This window comes from Lampris incognitus, chromosome 2 (genome assembly GCF_029633865.1).
Source record: "Lampris incognitus isolate fLamInc1 chromosome 2, fLamInc1.hap2, whole genome shotgun sequence".
Lineage (NCBI taxonomy): Eukaryota > Metazoa > Chordata > Actinopteri > Lampriformes > Lampridae > Lampris > Lampris incognitus.
In genome coordinates, this window is record NC_079212.1 from 96,901,104 (window position 1) to 96,922,103 (window position 21,000).

Here is a 21,000-nt window from a genome sequence, read left to right on the forward strand (position 1 = left end):
TGTCAATCGTCCACTGTCTAAGAACCCTGATAAAATCTATAGGCTACATTGTCCTTCTTGATAACTCTGTGACTGTGTGGACATTACAGCAGCTGTCAGGTGTGCTGCGCCAAGGTAAGCTGTGCGCCCCCCCCCCCGAAAAACGTAGCACCAGTCGCCACTGCTGCTTACTTTGCATTAGCCTAGGCGGTGAACCTGGCCTGCGCGCCACTAGCATGGAGTATAGTCATACAGGACAAAAGCCAACTTGCACGACGTGTTAGGAATAAAGAGGTCCACTTCTTTCTGCAGCACAGACCCATCACCTTCAGCCGGCTGACTGCAGCTCTGTATTCGGTTTAGAAATATAGTTTATGACGCCTTATCTCTCTGAGCACTCTGTGCACCGTGCAGAAAGCTGCCACGCGAGCAAATCCCCGTCAGACGCTGCTCTGTGATACTCGATGAGTTTACCCAAAAATAAATCATTACACGTTACATCTCTGCGGGCCACTACAGGGTCGTCTATAGGCCGGGCCTATAGGGTACTATGGGGTACTACAGGCCGGGCAATCTGCGTACAAATATTACACTTTCACGTTGCGTGCAATGCATGCGCCAAAATCCAATTTTGCGCGCAGATGGTACTCCAACCCTCCCCGTTAACTGCCGTGGAGAGCTGATGCGTCCAAATACCACCCATCCCTTTGAACGGTCATGACGTCACCAGCGAGGCTCTGTTCGCCCGCGAGGTACCTCATTTATGGAAGAATTCAACAGTGGAAATTCAACCGTGTGTCTAAACAAATCACCCCCCCCCTATTTAGTTAAGACTCTAAAGTCTACTCATTCCAGTGCCCATATGGGCTGTGTGTTGTTTTCTGTACTGTGTTCAAGACTTTAAAGTGGAGCACATTTTTATTTGCACACGATCCATTGCAGCAGTCAGCGGTCTCCTCCTCAGGCTCGATGTAGTGGGGTCTGGACGAAGACGACGGGCTGAGGCGTGTGTGCGCGTGCGTGTGTGTCACCATGTTTCTTATCGGCGCATCCCAGACTCCACGGGTTTGCCACGTGTTTGATGTACGACGCAATTACTAAAGTAATGAAGGCTGATGCAGCAGCCGACCCAGTTATCACGGGACAATCGCGGTCAGAGCGGCGACGTCTCGGAATCCTGTTTCAGGAGACGTACACAAACAAGTCTGCAAACTAAAAGTCCGATTGTTCACACTGTCTCCGGTTATAATGCCGTGGTGCGGGTTGCTTATAGCGCTGCTTTTACTGACTGGGAGACGCCGGCGGTGCGGCGGTTTACACTTGGTTTTGAAATGCGTTTTGGGCGATCGGATCACAAGTGGACAGCGAGACACGTCACCGTTTACACCGGTGTCTGTCAAGCGTCTCTAAATGCGTCCTGCTGACCACTTGTGGTCAGATTCCGATACTCCGAAGAAGAAGAAGAAGAAGCAGAAGCAGAAGCAGAAGAAGAAGAAGAAGATTTGCTGTTACGTCCTTGTTGGGGACGCATCAGGACGCATCAGCGTTTACACTACAAAAGATATGTGGTCAAATGCGTCCCAGACCACCTCGGCAAGTGGTTTGAGTAACGGTTCACAAAACGTTTTGGTGGTCGTTTACACTTGTATTTAGTGCCGTCCACTTGTGATCCGATAGCAAAAAAACAAAAACAAAAACGTGTTTTAAAGCCAAGTGTAAACGGGGTCCAAGTCTCTGCAGTCTTATTCATTCAAGCAGAGATATACTTAATGACGGAGACCCCCCCCAAAAAAAACGTGTTTCTTTTCGCATTTCTTGCACGAACCACGGCCGTATATAAACTACAGACACGTTTCAACTGCAGGAAAGTCAGCTCGCGCCTGCAAGCTGGTAGACTCGTGGACTCGCGCAGACACAACACTGTACATGTCGTCCCAGGTGTCACAGAGGCGCCTTTAAACTGCAGCGATTAATGAACAGGTCAGTCCCCCTTTGCAGACAGGAGTTGTAGATTTGAATGTCCCGTGTTGTGTCGTGGAGGGACACGGGGGGGGGGGTGCCACGCCGTTGGGTTTTCTGTCGTTTTGTGGAGTGGGGATGGAGCTACAGCAGGGGTCAGGAACCTTTTTGACTGGGAGAGCCATAAAAGCCAAATATTTCTAAATATATTTCATTGAGAGCCATATAGTATTTTTAACGTATAATAAATTAAATATGTCTTACTTTTAATGCGACTTCTGGTGCTGCATGGTTTTGCTGATGGCCTTATAGTCTGGTTCATACGTGGTGAGGTTGAGCTTCATGCAGGCGTTGAGGCTTCCATCAGTTAAACGTGAGCGTAGGTTGGTCTTAATGTTCCTCATATGCGAGAAAGACTGTTCACATGCATATGTAGAGCCAAACATGGTCAATACGGCAATACTCACACGCTGCATTGTGTGGTATGTCACAGGAAGCTCGTTCCAAGTTTTAAGAATCAGCTGGTCTTCAGGTTGAAGATTTTTAATTTCTGTCCACTTGTGTTCCCTCGCCAGCTCTGCTCGCTGTCGCGCAAGACTTTCCAACTCTCCATTAAGTGACTTGAACTTACTCATCCACATGTCTGATGCCTTCAGGTCAGCAACTTCCAGCTCAAAGTCTCCGATAGAGACCCCGGGGATGCATGTCAGGTCGATTTTGTCCACTGCACACTCATGTGGATGAGTGATGAACTTGAAAAGACCAGTGCGCGCACGAAATTCTCCAAAACGTGCTTTGAATGACTGCAGGAGATTGGACATAAAGCCAGCTAGGTGCTGGAGATCCAGATGTTGAGTGGAGTCACTTGCTAAGCATGCATCTCTAAATTGTTGCAGTCTTTCAAAGTGCAGAAGACGACCTGTTTCAATGTCCCTGAGAAAGACTCCCAGCTTGCTTTCAAATGCAAACACTGCTTGTTGAAGGGATGAGCTTGTATTTCCAATACCTTGAATTTTCACATTGAGCTGGTTCAGATGGCCAGTTATGTCCACGAGATAGTGAAACTGCAGGAGCCAGTCAGTGTTGTCTAGCTCAGGATGCTTGACGCCTTTCATTTCAAGAAAAGTCCGGATTTCACTAAGGCAAGCTGCAAAACGGCTGAGCACCTTCCCCCTTGACAACCAACGCACGTTGCTGTGTAAAAGCAGACCGGGATAATGATTCCCAACTTCTTCTAACAGAGCGTAAACTGGCGATCATTTAAAGCTCGGGCAACAATAAAGTTGACCACTCGAATGACCAGAGACATCACCTCACCAAGCTCCTGGCCACACGTCTGAGTGCAAAGCGCCTCCTGGTGCAGGATGCAATGAAAACTTAGGATGGCTCTCTTTTCATGTTCACGGAGAAGCGCTACAAATCCTTTGTTCTTCCCCAACATACAGGGTGCACCTTCAGTACAGACAGAAATAAGTTTATCCATCGGTAGTTTTTTTTCTTTAGCAAACTCCATGAAAGCCATGAATAAATCCTCTCCTCTTGTTGTCCCTTTCATTGGCAAAACAGCCAAGCTTTCCTCACGCAGTGTGTCACCTGCAGCATACCTGGCAATGATACTGCACTGAGATAGATGGCTAACGTCTGTTGACTCATCTAAGGCGAGAGAAAAGTATGTCCCGGCGTTTATGTCCTTAATTTGTGTTTCCTCGACTTGATTTGCCATCATGATGCTACGATCGTGCACAGTTCTTGCTGACAGGGGCATGTCTTTTATTCGTTTGATTATCTTGTCTTTATTTGGGAAGTCATCAAACAGTTCATTGGCCACATCAAGCATGAATGTTCCTCCTCTGTTCCCAAATTCCTCTGTCCACGCAGCCTGGAATGCACGGTAATCATCGTCTTTTTTTTCTTTTCGCCATCTTTTCCGTTACAAGGGTTGAAGCGGATAAACTAGTTGGCTATCTGATAAAATTGATTTCTTCACCTTTACAATGACCCGGACATGCTCGCGAGCCATTGGTTCCCGACCCGACCCACGGGTGACCCGTGACCCGTGAAATTTATCTTCAAAACTAATTTCTGTTTACTTTAAAATGACACAGTATTATTAAGAAATATCACAAGTATTTTAAAATCAGTTCCAAACTGATTTTTTTGAAAAAAAAATAACTTTCAACTCAAAATTGTCTGGGAGCCATATGCCGTCACCGGAAGAGCCATATATGGCTCGCGAGCCATAGGTTCCCGACCGCTGAGCTACAGCATCATCTCAAGCAGGTAGGGCGCCGCGGGGAAACCCTGATACTGTAAAGTGTAGGATACAACACCCTGATGTTTTAACGTGTAGGATACAACACCCTGATACTGTAAAGTGTAGGATACAACACCCTGATACTGTAAAGTGTAGGGTACAACACCCTGATGTTGTAAAGTGTAGGATACAACACCCTGATGTTTTAACGTGTAGGATACAACACCCTGATGTTTTAAAGTGTAGGATACAACACCCTGATGCTCATCGATTTGACTGATCAGCTTTTTCTAACTTAGCTAAAATCAGATGGACAGCACACTACATAAAATATAGAGTCGCAGCGCGGGAGTAACACAAGATGGCAGCTTGGAAAGAAGTGACAGACTCTGCATGTCTGTCTGTCTGTCTGTCTGTCTGTCTGTTTTTCTGTCTGTTTTTTCTGTTTGTTTGTCTGTCTGTCTGTCTTTCTGTCTGTCTTTCTCTCTGTCTGTCTGTCTTTCTGTCTGTCAGTCTGACTGTTCATCTCTGTCTGTCTGTCTGACTGTCTCTCTGTCTGTCTGACTGTCTGACTGTCTGTCTGTCTGTCTTTCTCTCTGTCTGTCTGTCTGTCTGTCTGTCTGTCTGTCTGTCTGTCTGTCTGACTGTTCATCTCTGTCTGTCTGTCTGTCTGTCTGTCTGTCTGTCTGTCTGTCTGTCTTTCTCTCTGTCTGTCTGTCTTTCTGTCTGTCTGTCTGACTGTTCATCTCTGTCTGTCTGTCTGTCTGTCTGACTGTCTGTCTGTCTGTCTGACTGTCTGACTGTCTGTCTGTCTGTCTGTCTGTCTGTCTGTCTGTCTGTCTGTCTGTCTGTCTTTCTCTCTGTCTGTCTGTCTGTCTGTCTGTCTGTCTGTCTGTCTGTCTGTCTGTCTGTCTGTCTGTCTGTCTGTCTGTCTGTCTGTCTCTCTCGCTCTCAAATTTAAAGTAGCTCTCTTGGCATTAAATTCGACATTTTGTAAATCTCGCTAAAGCTTATATTTCACAATACAGCCACAGATATAGTACGTAGTAATAACATAGTAACAGTGTTCACAACAGTTATCAATTGAATTCTTCCTAAGTTCAGAGTACAAATTATATTACAGTACAGTACAGTACATATTTATATATGTATCCCTTGCTCGCTCTCCCCCTCTCTGTCTCTTTCGCTCTCTCTCGAACATTTGAAATACGTGGATGGAGAGGCTGACGGAGGAGGAGTTAATGATGCTGCAGGAGTACAGTGGTGGAGTGGACACTCCTAATGATAATGCTCCTTTTCCGGAGCTGTTTTTTTTTCCCAAATCTGGATGGAGTCTCAGGACCCCTGTTAAACGTAATGGACTGCAAATATGTGAGCTTGCACACGGTTAAAGGGGAAACTGCATATAATTGTTGCGTGGAAGCTATGAACAAATGTAAACTGGGCGGGAGGAGAGTTGACACAGTGTGGAGACCAGAACTAGATGTGGGCAGTGGGGTGGAAGCAGTACGGGGGGGGGGTTATATAAAAGAAAAGGACGGGGTGATTTACAATGGACGATCCTCCATGGTGCCATTGCAGTGAATGGGTTTATCTCTGGGATCAACCTCAGAGTTTCAAGTGAATGTCCCTTTTGTGGCGAGGTGGAAACCGTTCGTGCAGATGCTAAAAGACTCTGCAGCCTTTTTTTGTCCGCTGAAGAATGTTCTAGACTGTTCGGTGAGAGGTGGTCCATGACAGTCTTCATTTTGGGAGTTGGCTACAAATCTACTTAACCTGGTGGTAGGGGAGGCCAACCTGTCCATCTCCAGTGGCAGGGAGAAAGGGGTGGGGAGCAGGACGGGGCAGGAAGTACTTCCGGTTTTCGTCTCGTTAGTGAAAGCCAGAGTCTGAGTTGATTTTGGATTTTTTTAAAGGAATGAGTTACGTGGGGGATTTTATCAAAAAAGTGGGGCTATAATGACGCAATATGTTCTGTGGCAGGTGAAGAATTGATATTTAATACTATTTCTAAGTAAGCGATGAAATTGTTCCTTTTAACCGTGCTGTACAGTGACGTTTTGTCATGGAAACATGGTTGGATTTTTTTCAGTCTTTTTAATAAATGCTTTTGAAAATATCTCTCTCTCCCCCTCTCTCTTCCTCTCTCGCTCTCCCTCTCTCCCTCTCTCTTCCTCTCTCGCTCTCTCTCTTCCTCTCTCTCCCTCTCTCTTTCTCTAACTCCCTCTCTCTTCCTCTCTCCTTCTCTCTCGCTCTCTCTTCCTCTCTCCTTCTCTCTCGCTCTCTCTTACTCTCTCTCTCTCTCGCTCCCTCTCTCTCCCTCTCTCCTTCTCTCTCGCTCTCTCTCTCCCTCTCTCGCTCTCTCTCTTTCCCTCTCTCTCCCTCCCTCTCACTCACTCACTCACTTCCCCCCCCCCCTCTCTCTGGTGCAGTGAGGCTGTAGCTCCACAGGCCATCTCTCTCTCTCTCTCTCTCTCTCTCTCTCTCTCTCTCTCTCTCTCTCTCTCTCTCTCTCTCTCTCTCTGAGGAGTGAAGTGAACCGGCGGCCGGGGACGCAGGCTCACACTGCACAGAGGGAGGATCACAGTGAGAGGGCGATGTGCTGCCGTTAGTGTTGGTGGCAGGGGGTCCAGTCCCGGTCGGGAATGAACGCGGCTGAATGAGAAGATGCAGTGGAAGTGGAGGATGGTCTTTCCGCACGTGTGCTGCACCACTTTCCTTTTCTGTTGGATCTCCTTCGGTGTTCTCCTGGTGGAGGTGGTGGGCTCTCAACAAGGAATCCCGCCGTCGGTGTGAGTTTAACAACTAAACACACGCACGCACACACGCGATCACGCACACACGCACGCACACACACACACCAGTGTTTACTGTTTGCATCATCTAAACAAGGTGTGAGGTTTGAGAGGTGGAGGGAGTGAAGGAGCAAGTCGAGAAAGACAGGAAGTATCTTTAAGTTCACAGCCAGTCAGTTTATCCAGGTCTGGGTGCACGTGAGTTTTGTGCAGATTTTACCTGCACATCTCCTCTGCAGGGGACGCTGTGTGAAGTCGTGTGGTTTATATCAGCGACTAAGACGGGTAGGCTGAAATAGCCGCTGTGGATACCAAACAAAAACCCCGTTTGTTATCAGCGATGTAGAGAGCAGATCCATGTGTGTGATCAGCAGTCCGAACGTCCTGTTTTACTTGACTAATGTGGAGCAAAATGAGAAACCCTACATCGTCCTAACTCAAAAAAGATGTTTTATATTTGTGTTTTAGTGTTACATCCGAGCCCAGCAAAACTAATAATAATAACGATAATAATAATGATAATGATGATAATGATAATAATAATAATGATGATAGTAATAATAATAATGATGATGATAATGATAATAATAATAATGATGATAATGATGGTGATGATAATAATAATAAGAAGAATAAACAGCTATTTGTGGAAGTCACAAGCAGGGGAGGAGAAACATGGTCAGAGGAATAACACTAAACTCTGTCTGGACAGCATTCTGATATTCTATACTGCATGCTGCTGTCGGCTGTCATGTGTGTGCTGTGTGCGTTGTGTTATGTGTGTTGTGTTGTGTTGTTTTGTGTTGTGTATGTTGTGTTGTGTGTGTTGTGTTATGTGTGTTGTGTGTGTTGTGTTGTTTTTTGTGTTGTGTGTGTTGTTTTGTGTTGTATATGTTGTGTTGTGTGTGTTGTGTGTGTTGTGCTGTGTATCTTGTATGTGTTGTGTGTGTTTGTGTGTGTGTGTTGTGTTTGTTGTGCTGTGTGTATTGTATTGTGTTGTGTTGTGTGTTGTGTATGTTGTGTGTGCTGTGGTGTGTGTGTGTGTGTTGTGACACACAGCAGGTTGTGTTGCTGTGTCTGTACTGCTCTGCAGAAAACACATCTGGATGGAAAAGCCCTCTTGAAGAGGTGTGAAACAATCATACAAAACATTTTATACAACTAGAAAAGAAAAGAAGAAGAACAGTACAGCCGTGATTCCTGTTTAAGCTTTTTACACAACTCTGCTGCTGGTTGTTGTCTAAATCTGAACTGACACAATACATGGAGCGGTGCTCGGGGTGGGTTTGTCATGGTGATCAGCTGTTATTTCCTTGTTTTCTATGATGTGGAGAAACACATTTTAAATAAAAAACATTATTTTAACTACATCTTGTCTGTAACACTGCAACATTATTTAGCACAAGACTGAGCACAACACAAAATACATTTAGATTACATGGAGGGAAAATACCTGTGATCATCCTTTTCTTCCATTGACACCTCTCCGAGCCGTGTTTTGCTGGGTGGATTATCCACACGCCACACCACCCATCTGAAACACCTCCCAGAAACTTCTTCACGGTTTGATAGGAGGACACAATTCATAACCAGGGAAACCGTGTCCGTCCCAGTAGGACAGCCACTACACTACACAGTCACTGGTACTAATGTGTTCAGGTGGAGCTCTTTCAGGGTTACCCTGCCTCACATACTGGATAACTTTCAGGGTTACCCTGCCTCACATACTGGATAACTTTCAGGGTTACTCTGCCTCACATATGGGATAACTTTCAGGGTTACCCTGCCTCACATACTGGATAACTTTCAGGGTTACCCTGCCTCACATACTGGATAGCTGGACAGAGATGTAGAGGGATGTTGCTGGTAAACACATGATAACTTGTTATCTCTGTTTTACACATCAGAGATGAATTGAAAGTTGTGTCCACTTCACCATCTTTCCTTAGCGTGTTCACGTTACCAGTAACGTCTCCATAAAGAGAGTCCGAGACACTCTGGCTAACACGCCGCCTGTCACGTTTGTGTTTCAGTGTGAAGCTCTGGGCGTCGGCGTTCGGCGGAGAAATCAAATCTATTTCTGCAAAATATTCGGGATCCCAGTCATTGCAAAAGGTAGTGTTTCCTCTTCCCAATACATTTTATGTGCTCTCTCTCTCTCTCTCTCTCTCTCTCTCTCTCTCTCTCTCTCTCTCCCCCGACTCTGATGGTCATGCGGATACACGCATTATACGCTCTAATGCTGTATGTTCCTCTAATGATTGCCGACACATTTTGTTGTCTCAGCTGAATACTGATGCGACTCAGGTGTGTTCATCGGAGAGGCAGCCATGTGTGTGTTTGTACTGCAGGTGTGTGTGTGTGTGTGCGCGCGCGGGGGGGGGCGTGTGTACTTGATACGGCCCATTACCCTCAGCGCTGATTCCTCCCTGGTCTCATCTCTCCAGTTACCTCTCTGTAGTCAGCAGCTTCAACCCCGGGATAGGAGACAAATTTAATAAATGTGTGGCGGGGTGAGGTGGTGGGAGGTGGGAGGAACAAAAAAGGAGGATGAACAAAAGAAACATGCGGAGATTTGGGGGTGGGGGTGGGGGTACGGTAGACGCTTTATTTGTGTGGGTTATTTACCTGTGCGGCCACTTGGGGGCAGAGCCCAGCTCTTGCCTCGGAGTCCCTCAGGGTTCAGATGACGTGTACTGTGTCAGCTGCACGTGCACGTTTTACGACAAGTGTGGGCTGGTTATGGAAGGAGACAGAGGCTGGATATTCCGTCTGTTGGATGGTGTTTGCGTTGTAGGGGAATTGATCTGCATCAACTGAAGTATTTTATATTAACGCCGATATTGTTGTTCGAAAGCATGTGCACGTATTAGGCAAAGCGCACGTGCCTCAAAAGATCGTGCAAACTTCGTTGACGATGTTACTGTGCAAAGAGATTCTCACAGAGGGTTTAAAAATCCCTTTCTCTACATAATGCATTTTCAGAAATATTGTTTAATACATTACAAACAATACCTGTTTGAAAAGGACAGATATGGCGCCATATTTGCCCTTTGCACCAGCACCAGTTTTGAGGCCTTTGGATTTTGGACGCTGGTGCTGCAGGCGGCCTCTTCTTGATCCTGGTCTTTAGATCTGGGCTACCAAGGTGGCTGACGGGCGTCTGTTTGAGTCGCGGGCGTCTGTTTGAGTCGCGGACGGCTTACGTCTCTCTGCAGGAGCCAGGGCGCAGTTTTCAATTGACGCGTGTAATGCCGGGAACTTCCCCGGTGGGTTATGGGTGGTACAGGAATCGTTTCATTGTATCCGCGCTTGCGCACGCGCGCAGTTTGTGGACGGCATTATGTCGACTACAGTAAATGAGATGTACAGTCAGCAAGTCAGCAGTGTGGTTATAGCGCATAGATGCCCTGCTGCTATACACTCACCGGCTTGTTTTCTATATTTCTCTCGGTGTGAAATGAACAAATACTACACGACCGCTCTCTGCATCAACACGTTCACTGGTGCAATATGCCCCGCAGATGTGTTTTTCTTGTTTCTTTCTTTTCTTTTCTTTTCTTTTCTTTCTTTCTTTCTTTTTCTTTTCTTTTTCTTTTTGTTGTGTTTGTGTGTGTAAGCATTTTGCGCTCGTGCGTGTCTCTGGCCAGAGAGCGGCACGCGGCCAGTCAGCGGGAAGCGGCCAGTCAGCGGGAAGCGGCGAGGTGCTGCGGGGAGCTGGTGGTTGGTTAGGGCCGCTTATTAACGGTGATCATTGGGAGCTTTTTACGGTAAACGACTTGATCTCAGCCGGAGTCACGGCGGCAGAGCAGCAAGAGGCCCAGCGGCGGCTGGGACTCGTCATGCCTCTGTAGGCTGGCCTCGACTCGAGTATTAGTCACGATTATAATCAATAGTCACGATCAGTGCTTTTGATGGATGGAGCCAAGCCTCCTCTGCGTGACCGGGGGAGCTGGGGGGAGGGAGGTTGGGATTGTGGGACTCTGTGTGTTGGGGCATAGAGGACAAGCGTGAAATGAACTGTTCTGCTCCACTGCTAACCCACTCTTCCTTTCACTAGGTAATATGTTGCCTCGTGTAGTGGTGTGTGTGCGCGCGCGCGCGCGCGCGCTATCCAGTGTGTTTGAATATGTGCCAATATTGTTGTCTGTCTTAAATGAGACCCTCTTGGACGGCTGGAGCATGTGAAAGGTTTATGTGTTGTTTTTATTTGGATTGTGAGTGCATGGTGCGTGTGGTGGAATAGTGTCTTTTTTTTTCTTTCTCTCTCTTTTTTTCCCTTTTCCTTGCGGTCTGCTCGGCTCCGCTGCGTGTCGGTGCGGCCCCGTGTTGCATCCAGCAGAATCAGCATTATGTGAAGTGTAGTTCATTATCCAGAGTCGCCCGAGCTTGTCACGTTATTATCTTTCTCCTGTGGTTTGACTCCATTTCAATTACCCTCCAACCGTGCATAGCCATCAGAGCCATTCCCGCCTCTTGCCCACCCAACTGGCTCCTGCAGCCAATGAGAGGGAGGGAGCGAGAGGGGCAACCTGTCAGCCAATGACGAAGACAAGATAACGCCCGTCAATCATTCACTCCTACAGGACACATTTTATCAGCCAATCAGCTGAGACGCGCCGGTTGCTGCTTGTCAACCAGCGCGTCTGACTTGGTGGAAATGTTTAAAAAAAGGCTTTATTTAGTGACGTGTCCCACCCACGGCAAGGAGGCACGCGTATCCATCCTTATATGAATATGAAGGGGATTCAAAACGGTAATCAAGAGCCGCGCGCGTGCGCACACACACACACGCACGTGCGCACAGTTAGTGAAATAATGAGCTCTTTATAAGACTCACTGTTTGTATTTCGCTATTTCTATTGCACTACGTAGGGTTAAGTCATCCTTCATTTGCAACTTCTGGCAGCGATTTATCACGAATTCCAGTGACAATTCTATCTCATTACATTACATTACATTACATTACATTCACATTACATTACATTACATTACATTACATGACATGACATTACATTGCATTACATTACATTACATTGCATTACATTACAGTCATTTAGCCGACGCTTTTATGCAAAGCGACTTACAATAAGTGCATTTAACGTAGGGAATCAGGAGAACTGCTCGTCATCAGAGGTCATAAGTGCATCTAAACAAGCATCTAAGAGCAAAACCAGTGTCTCTTAGATGTTCTTCCCCTTGGACTCCAAAATCACAATTTCTTTTGACAGAGTACGTCATCCAGTCACTCGGTATTTAGCCCGATTTTTAATTTCTCCCTTCCTGCGCCACTTTTCGACACATGCGGTCTTCCTGCCCAGCGGGTTTCCTCTTCCGCCAAATTCATTGAAGGGACGGCGGCTGTGTGGAAGCAAATAACGTTTTGTTTGTCGTGGTGTTTTTGTTTTCTCTCCCACCCCCACCCCCCCTCCAGAAATACAAGGAATTCGAGAAGTCTGTCAGAGTAGAGGAGATCGATGGCGTGAAGCTGGTGAGGAACCTGGCCCTGAAGATGGAGGAGATGTTCCGGAAAAAAGCGGAGGCCACGAGGGTAAACACACCTTCACACGCGCCGTATTCCCCGCGGCCCGAGCATTCCCCCGCGCGGAGCATCGGGTCTGAGTCGCGCTGCAGGTCAGCACGTTTCACGCCGTTCACCCTTAAGGCCAAATCACTCCCTCTAGCGCGCGCTCGGTCAACGTCACGCGAGAACGTGTGTACCCCATTATTCAAAGTTAATCCCTTAAATTTGGTCAACTTGGAACGATAACGAAAATCGGGGTAGTCGTTCACACCGGGTGGGTTCATATCTGCCCCCATTTTATTTATTCTCCATCCCGGAAAAAAAACAAAAGAACGACGTTAATCCGCGTGGTCAGATTAACCAGCCTATAAATGATAATTACGCACTCTTGAATTGAAATGCACGTGAGACATGACGCAACGCATTGCGAGCTGTTATCTAGAAATAAGGCAAAGAAAGGCACACCGTGTATATGGTTGGACGTTACCTCGTTAGAATAGAGAAGTGTGAGGATAGATTGTGTGATAAAATCCCAAATAAGGAGAGAAACAAAGCGCACACTGGAAAGTGAGGGGCCATGAGTAACCCAGGGTACCCCAGTTCCTCATCATGCTGGTTTAAACTTGGCCAACACGGATCAAATGAAAGCGGCCGCGCGGCCCCGTGGTGTTTGCGCTGCACTTTGGACAGACACATTAATTACACGGGGGGGGGGGGCTGTGGTGTTTAGGGGGCAGCCCCCCCCCCAAAAAAAAACCACACAAGCAAGCATATTTCCTGGCGGGTGTTGAATGTGTTGCTTGCTCGACAACTTGTCAATCATTTCATTCGCAATTCCCCGAACATTTGATCCAGCTCTGCAGAGCACGTGCAGGCGTATTTTAGATATTACACCAGAATCTCAAGACCACCAACCAGCTTGCGAAACACGCCTCTGTGGGTAAGCTTTTTTTTAATTTAATTTAATTTTTTTAGGAAAAGCTGGAGCTTGCTGTTGTTAAACTGTATAATCCAACGTATAATTAAAAAAAATATATGTTCATATTTAGCTTGGCTCTTCTACCAAGCGCTTCCTTAACAGAAAAACGTTTTGTTGAACTGTGAAAACAATCGAGAGGCAAAGCGTTATTAACGTTCGCAGTTCCATGCAAAGTAAAATACGGGAATTTCCGAGGTGCCTGGGAAAACTCCTCGACATTCACTTCCGTGGAAATGTTTGCACTGCTCTTGGAAAATGTTGCATTCTAGCTGCAGACACGTGTCGTCAAAAACACGAGAATTATGACGGAATTACGTCGTATAAATGACACGTGGGTGCAAACCTGCAAACGTAAATGTGCAAACGTTTAGTTTTATCCAACACGTGATTATTATTTCTAAGAAGCATGCCTTAATGCACGTGTTAGCAGTAAAAGGAGGGGAGTTTAGGGTGGAGCAACAACAACAACAATTTTGCGTGCAGTTTGATTGTAGCATGTTTGATCTTGAGACTTGTCCTCCTCATCCCTCTCCTCCTCTCCTCTCTTCTCCTCTCATGCTGCCAGCGGTTGGTGGAGGCGGCTGAGGAGGCTCATCACCAGCACGAGGAGAACCCCGACCTGCAGGTGATCATGGGGCTGCGATGAACGGGAGGAAAGAAAGAAAGAAAAGAAGAGAGAGGGAGGGAGGGAGGGGGGCTATTCCAAGTTTAGAAATGATGAGGCAGAGACTGAATAGCAAAGAAGTGAGACGAGAGGAAGGTTATAGTAGGTACGTCCAACGCGTCTAACTGCGTTGGCAGTGTCCTTTGATACACAACGCTTGCCTGAGACGAGCAACTCGGGGTGCATCCAAGGATGCAGGGCCTTAGGTGGCATAACTCATGCCGGCTGCTTCTGGAGGGGGGTCATAACTCAGGAGCAGCCCGTCCCTGTGCTAGCCAAATCACCGATGCCCAAACTTCATTTGTTTGGAGGTTGTGAATGTGACGCAAGACAACAGACAGCGTTGATCTCTGCTATGAGCGTGTGTTTGTATTTTTGGAGGGGAAATAAACGCGGGGAGCTTGATCGTTTTTCAGACGTGTCGCCGGGCCCAGGATTCACTCAAGCCAGGGTTCACATAAAGAGGAGGCAACGCCGATGGGACACGTCACGAAATGATATGCGTCACTGTGTGAAGAGACCCCACGTGTAGGTTCCCACGGTCACAACAAGGCCCCCAAATACAGCAACGCTGCCTTCATTGCCCGCCATCACGTCGACACCACGCTATTGCTACGGATGCCTTTGCTGCAGTGAGTTTCCTCTGCAGTAATTCTGTCACATGGTGAACGTCTCTCTCTCTCTCTCGCTCTCTCTCGCGCTCTCTAACACGCGCGCGCTCGCGCACACACATACACACACCCCTCTTCTCCCCTCTCTCCCTCCGTCTCCAGTAGACAAAGATAAATGAAAGTCTTGTGAGCGGTGGGCACTGTTTCACTCTCATGGCTCTAGATTGGAAACCCAGCCGAGCAACAAAATACTCAGATAATGGCTCCGTTCCCCAGTTAATAGGAGCGTCCAGATCACGTGAATATGTTTCAGTAACGCCATCGCCTGCTGCACGAGCGCGTCCACGCCAGGTCAGAAAGAGGGCGCAAGGTGCATTTGCCCCCCCCCCTTTAGAGATCGGCCTGCAACCCCCTGCTCACGTGACTGCGCCCTCTCTCATCCGAGTCAACGGCTCGGTTCGGCCATCTCGAGTCCATACACACCTTTCCTGTCACGAAACATTCTCCAGCCTTTCCTTTCTTCCTTCCTTTCTTTCTGTGGTGGATGAAACGTTTTGTTTGAAACCAAACAGCTGTACAGCACTGTTTTACACACAAAGTCCAAACGAATTCATTGAAACGGTTTAAAATGACTTGGGAACGATCTTTTATTATTTTTTTCATTTAGATATAAAATATATTTTGTTGGTTATTTTTGTGCAAACCCAAGAAATGGAAACTTGATATTTATTACACCCCCGAGCAAAAAAAAAGGTATATATATATTCAAACCAAATAATTGATCAGCTCTACAGCTTTTGTGGGGCATGATGGCCTAAAAATACACCTACATTTTGCAGCCGTCGTTGTTTTAAACGGGCAGAGAGCTCTGATTAAATAATTGTGCGGGCGTATGTCTTGTTTAAATGTTGGCTCGCGTTATCAATATGTTGTCTTTAAGACGATTTGTTACAGCCGTTGTCCCCAATAACGCAGTAAACACAGGCTACACCTCAACTGTGTTGAGAAGTTCTTGAACGCCGTTTATCAAAAGCTGATTTTATTTTATTTTTTTAATCAGGTGAATAAGCCGTAGTGTGTTGTACAGACGCGCAGTGTCACCGCGTTTCTCTTATAAAGGACTTTGAGAATCAGGTTTGCTCTGACGTCACGGCGCCGTTTCATCAACATCGGCCGGAAGCTGACGCCGCATTATTCACGCGCCGTTTCCCCGCGGAAAATAAGATAAGATAAGATAAGAGAAGAGAAGATAAGCTCCGCTCTCTCCTATCACGGCTGTCCTTTGGCGGGACAAATGTGTGTTTTTGCACAGACCCGTGTGTAAAGGCAGGGCGGCGGGGTATAAACTTTACAGTTTGGAGGAACTTTTTGTCACAGTTGCTTTAATAACACAAGTTTTACCGCTCACCTTTTTCGGCCAGTACAGAAAATAACTTACTCAGTTCAGCATTCAGCATGGGGGGAGGGGGGAGGGGGGGCGTTTGGTCTCGACGATGAAATTAACGAAATAAAAATATCAAATAACAAATAGCATTTCGTTTATTATGAATATCAACGTGAATGACGCGCTACTCCTCTTCGTGTGTCCTGGTAGTAATAATAATAATGATAATAAGAATGATAAAAATAATAATAACAACAATAATAATAGTAATAGTAATAATAATAATAATATTCTAATAACAACTCTTTATATAGCACTTCTAAAACAATGTTACAAAGTGATTACAATGTCACAAAGTGATTACAATGTTACAAAGTGATAAGAATGTTACAAAGTGTAACATCTTAGTAGAGCGATGCATCAGGTTTACATTTGTCTGTTAACTTGTAAAAGCAACAGTCCTAATATGTGCGTCCGTATCTTGGGTTTGTATTTTGTGGGCCCGAATTTCGCATAGTCTATAGCTTTAATTCGTGTCGTGTCGTATATTATGCGACTCATAATGTTTTAATCATTATTGCACAAACAAAAAAAATCAAAGCTCTTAGGGACTTCTTTTTACCTCTATCACGCTATTATTCATCATCTCTTTGTTGAGGCCGTTTCTGAACAATAAAGCAATTTCAACGGAACAGCGCGATCATCTCACCCTATTATGAAATGGATTAAACAAAATATTGTGTGTTACTGAACACCAAAATAAAATGCATCCCTAGTAAAATGATCCACAGCTAAACGTCTTAAACTTGAAATGGTCATGCCTTCATCATCACCATAATTGTCTCTTTTTTTGTGTCCCTCTTCTTTCACAGATATTGCCCTTGCACGCAGCCAATCTTAACATTATAGGAATCTGGAAAGGTGGCCTGAAAACAATTCAGGTGGCTCGTCCCAGCTGAAGCTGTTTTTAGTAACAACTGCAGCCGGCAACAGTCACCCTTACCTATAGCATTTTAGATTAGCAAGGCTCATGTTAAGACTCGGGCCTGCTAAAACAGAGGCCCACACTGGTCTGTGACTGGAGGGGTGGGGGGCCGGCTCGCTGCAGCGGCGCCCGGCCCGGCTAACTGCAGTGGTGTAAGAGTCAGTGGGGCGTCTCGGAGAGGTGCAGTGTCCCCCGGCCTGCTCTACAGTAATAACCCTGCCGGTTAACGTGCCTCTCTACAGCAGTTTTGCTGAGCGTGCACATTGCTCTCCTCTGCCTCTCTCCCTTTCACTCCCCCCACTCCACCCCACCCCACCCCACCCCTCCACCCCGCCCCAGCTCATCAGAGGGGCGCTCAGGCGTGGTATGAGCTGTCAGGGGCTGTTTGATGGCGATGCCCGTGCAGCCTCACCTCCCCCCCAAGAATGGTATAGAGTCTATCACCCAACCCTCTGCCTCCTTCCTCCCTCCAGCTCACCCCTCGTCTCCCCCTCCCCCATGCAGCCTGCCTTTCACAGAGCACCGGAGGCTGTTAGTCGTGAGCGCTTAGACAGGATGAGGGAGTGCCTCATCTCACGTTGGCCGCGCGAGAGGCCAATCAAACACTTGAGTTGCGCATTAGGAGAGTAACACTGCCCTTGACTCCTCGATGTGCACTTCCAAAGTGAACCCACTGCACGTCTACTGTCTGCACCCAGCGCCCCCCCTTAAAGCCCTATCCCAGGCACCGGTGTCGGTACCGGTAAAATATGCATGTAAACATGTTAGCTCGACTGAAATCGAAGTTGTAATAGTCGGACTAACACACCCAGATAATGCGATTGGAAGTCGATTTACTTCTTTCTGCATGTATACACCTTAGTCGGACTGGAGCTGGTCGAGGCGATCTGCGCACGCGCTAACTTTCCGCGCGCCAAGTCTGACCCGGACGTCGAACACCGTAAACAGAAGAAGAGGGGGGCACAAGAAGAGGAAGCCAGCAACTGCAGACATGGCGAAAACATCGAGAGCTCATTTTTGGACGGATGAAGAGACGGAGTATATGCTTAACACCAGGAGGGATAAGGTGCATTTCATCTGCTCAAAAAGTAGAGCGTACAACACGTACGCTATGTACAGATTCGCAAAGTTGTCCAGCTTTGTGCCAGTTTAGCTCTGGGTTGCTAACTGCTTCTTCTTCGTCTTCTTCGAAGGGCATGTTAACTTCCTAGTTCACTACGATGATTGTTGTGCTCTGCGTGTGTGACGTAATAGGCCAACCGGTAATGGCCCAGTACAAACAAGCTGAAAGAGTGCATATCGCCACCTATCGTAGCGGAGCCCACATGACTCCCTCAGTAAATCGATTTCCCTCCCGCGCATGTATACTGGGACCAAAGTCAGTAGTCGGACTAATGAACTAATCGAAAACTGTGCATGTAAACGTGAGGAGTGAGATGGCTTGGACATTTGTGGAGGAGAGATGCTGGGTATATTGGGAGAAGGATGCTGAATATGGAGCTGCCAGGGAAGAGGAGAAGAGGAAGGCCAAAGAGGAGGTTTAGGGATGTGGTGAGGGAGGACATGCAGCTGGTTGGTGTGACAGAGGAAGATGCAGAGGACAGGTAGAGATGGAAACGGATGATCCGCTGTGGCCCCCCCTAACGGGCGGGAGCAGTCGAAAGTAGTCATAGTAGGAGTAGTAGTAGCAGTAGATTGACAATATTGCTTGTTTGTGGTGGTGGGTTCCCAAAATGCCATAAACGCTGTCCATGGTTCTGACGTGTCTGTCTCTAATGGTTGCTCGGCTGTGTGCGCCCTCATGATGCGTAGGCTTACACGAGATTTTGTTGGTTTTGTGTGGTAGAAGGGGGTGGGGGTCATGCGTTTTGCACCCCGGCCCGTTGTCAGCATACTCAGCTGAAGTGCACACACAGCTTGTGTGACGATGCGATTATTTGCAAGGAGAATTTGCGTGTTGTTTCGAAATAAGCTGTTTTTTTGTTTGTTTTGGTGATGCCTCTCACTCAGATCCGTGCTGAACTAGCGTCTCCATTTTCTTGTTTCAGAGCTGGACTCGTCATGGGTGGCGTTTGCAGTGCTTATAGCAGAGAACACAGTAAGCTAGGCAGGTAGTTTGCTTTTTTTTTCCTGACAAGGGAAGGGGGTTTAGGGGGCCAAGGTTTACGAGTCACACGGTACGCTACTGCCGACAACCCAGAGAAGCAAGCTGACACATCAGAAACACACCAGAAACACGTCAACTTTTTAGAAAAGATGGCTTTGTTTGGGCAGGAGAACGTTTTACTCGCGTCTCTTGTCAGTTCGATGGCTTTTTTTTCTTATTAAGAACTATCTTGAACGAAACCGGGTGGGCAATACCAAGTGATAGAATATAAGGGGGGAGACTGCGAGAGAATAGAGGTGGGAGGTGCAGGAAAAAATCTTTTGCGAGTTTTCTGATTAATGAGTATGAACAAAATGTACAAATTTTACCGTCTTACTAAAGCTTATATTTTAAAATGTACTCACTCACAAATATTTTTTTGGATCAGTCCACTCCCCCCCCATCCCTCATCTACATAGATGGTACAGCCATGTGTGAGACTCCATTTTAGTTTGTGGGTGACTGAGCTGGAGGCCACGTTCACGAGGGTCTTCGATTCAAAGAAGTCTTCGATTCAAAAGATTGAATAGCATGTTTCTTGAAAGATTAGAAAGAGCTTTACAGAACAGGCTGACATAGAAAACATTTCTCAGGGGGAGTGGTTCAAAAGACGAAACCAATGGGGTCCAATGGGGGGGGGGGCTGATGTCCTCAGGTGGGCCCAGCAGTAAAGGCCCTGCCTCCTTCAGGTCTCAGGGCAGATGTCCCTGGCTGTAGTCTCACCGTTTCTGTGTTGTGTGTGCCATGTGTCGCCCCCCCCCCTATTCACCTTCAGTACGAGTACTTCAATGCGGTGCTGATCAACGAGGTGGATGAGGAGGGGAACAGCGTGGAGCTGGGAGGGCAGTTCATCCTGGAGCCCAACGACCATTTCAACAACCTGTCGGTCAACCTCAGCCTCAGTGTGGTGCAGGTGCCTACCAACATGTACAACAAAGGTAAGAGCCCAGCCGGAAGACGTTATCAACCCGCCGAGCGGATGCAGCGAGAGGAGGAGGAGGAGGAGTAACGGGAGATACTGGGGGATACCGCCACTGAAGCTGTATCAGTGTGCCAGCTGGGTGGGTGTATAGGGAGCGGGTGATCGATAACAGTCCTGAGATAGTCAGGAGGAGGCGGTTAAGAGGATGAAGAAGAGGAAGAAGAAGGAGGAGGCAGTTGTTTGTTTTTTGGGGGGGGGGGGTTGGCTGTATTTGATGAGGTGGCTGTTCACTTGCTCCTCGTTTCGCAGCGGAGTGTGTCACCTCTCTCCATGGATCACCTAGCCTCCTTTTGTTTGGCTGTAATGGACTCCCCACCGCTGCCCATTCCTCTCTGTTCTCAACACAAAGAGGGGGCAGCTAGCATGTCTCACAGGACGACATAAGGGGATGATTTAGTCACGGCCATTGTGTCTTCTCCGGGGGGGGGGGGGGGGTCAATAAGCGACAAAGGTCAACTGTGCACTCAGGAATGGTGACCGGTGTGATTACCATTATTACCATTTAATCTACTTGTCTCTCTCGCTCCTGCCCCCCCCCCGCCCCCATCTTGCCTCACTCTGTCACTTCACCCCACCACAGACCCTGATATAGTGAATGGGGTTTATTGGTCGGAGGCCCTCAATAAAGTGTTTGTGGATAATTTCGAGAGAGATCCCTCGCTTATTTGGCAGTACTTCGGGAGTGCCAAGGGCTTCTTCAGGCAGTACCCTGGTGAGTTATTTTATTGTCCATCCATC

The 21,000-nt window shown here is 47.2% G+C and overlaps 1 protein-coding gene across 1 annotated transcript in view; it reads left to right on the forward strand.

Moving 5' to 3' along the window:
- Window positions 1–6,859: 6,859 nt before the first annotated feature.
- The window catches only part of cacna2d3 (calcium channel, voltage dependent, alpha2/delta subunit 3), a 50,178-nt gene continuing 36,037 nt past the window's right edge, over window positions 6,860–21,000 (forward strand). Inside the window, exons 1-6 of the mRNA XM_056273688.1 lie at window positions 6,860–6,984; window positions 9,021–9,102; window positions 12,422–12,538; window positions 14,056–14,115; window positions 20,056–20,218; window positions 20,843–20,974. Of these exons, the coding sequence (XP_056129663.1) occupies window positions 6,860–6,984; window positions 9,021–9,102; window positions 12,422–12,538; window positions 14,056–14,115; window positions 20,056–20,218; window positions 20,843–20,974 (679 nt within the window). The remainder of the gene's footprint in view (window positions 6,985–9,020; window positions 9,103–12,421; window positions 12,539–14,055; window positions 14,116–20,055; window positions 20,219–20,842; window positions 20,975–21,000) is intronic.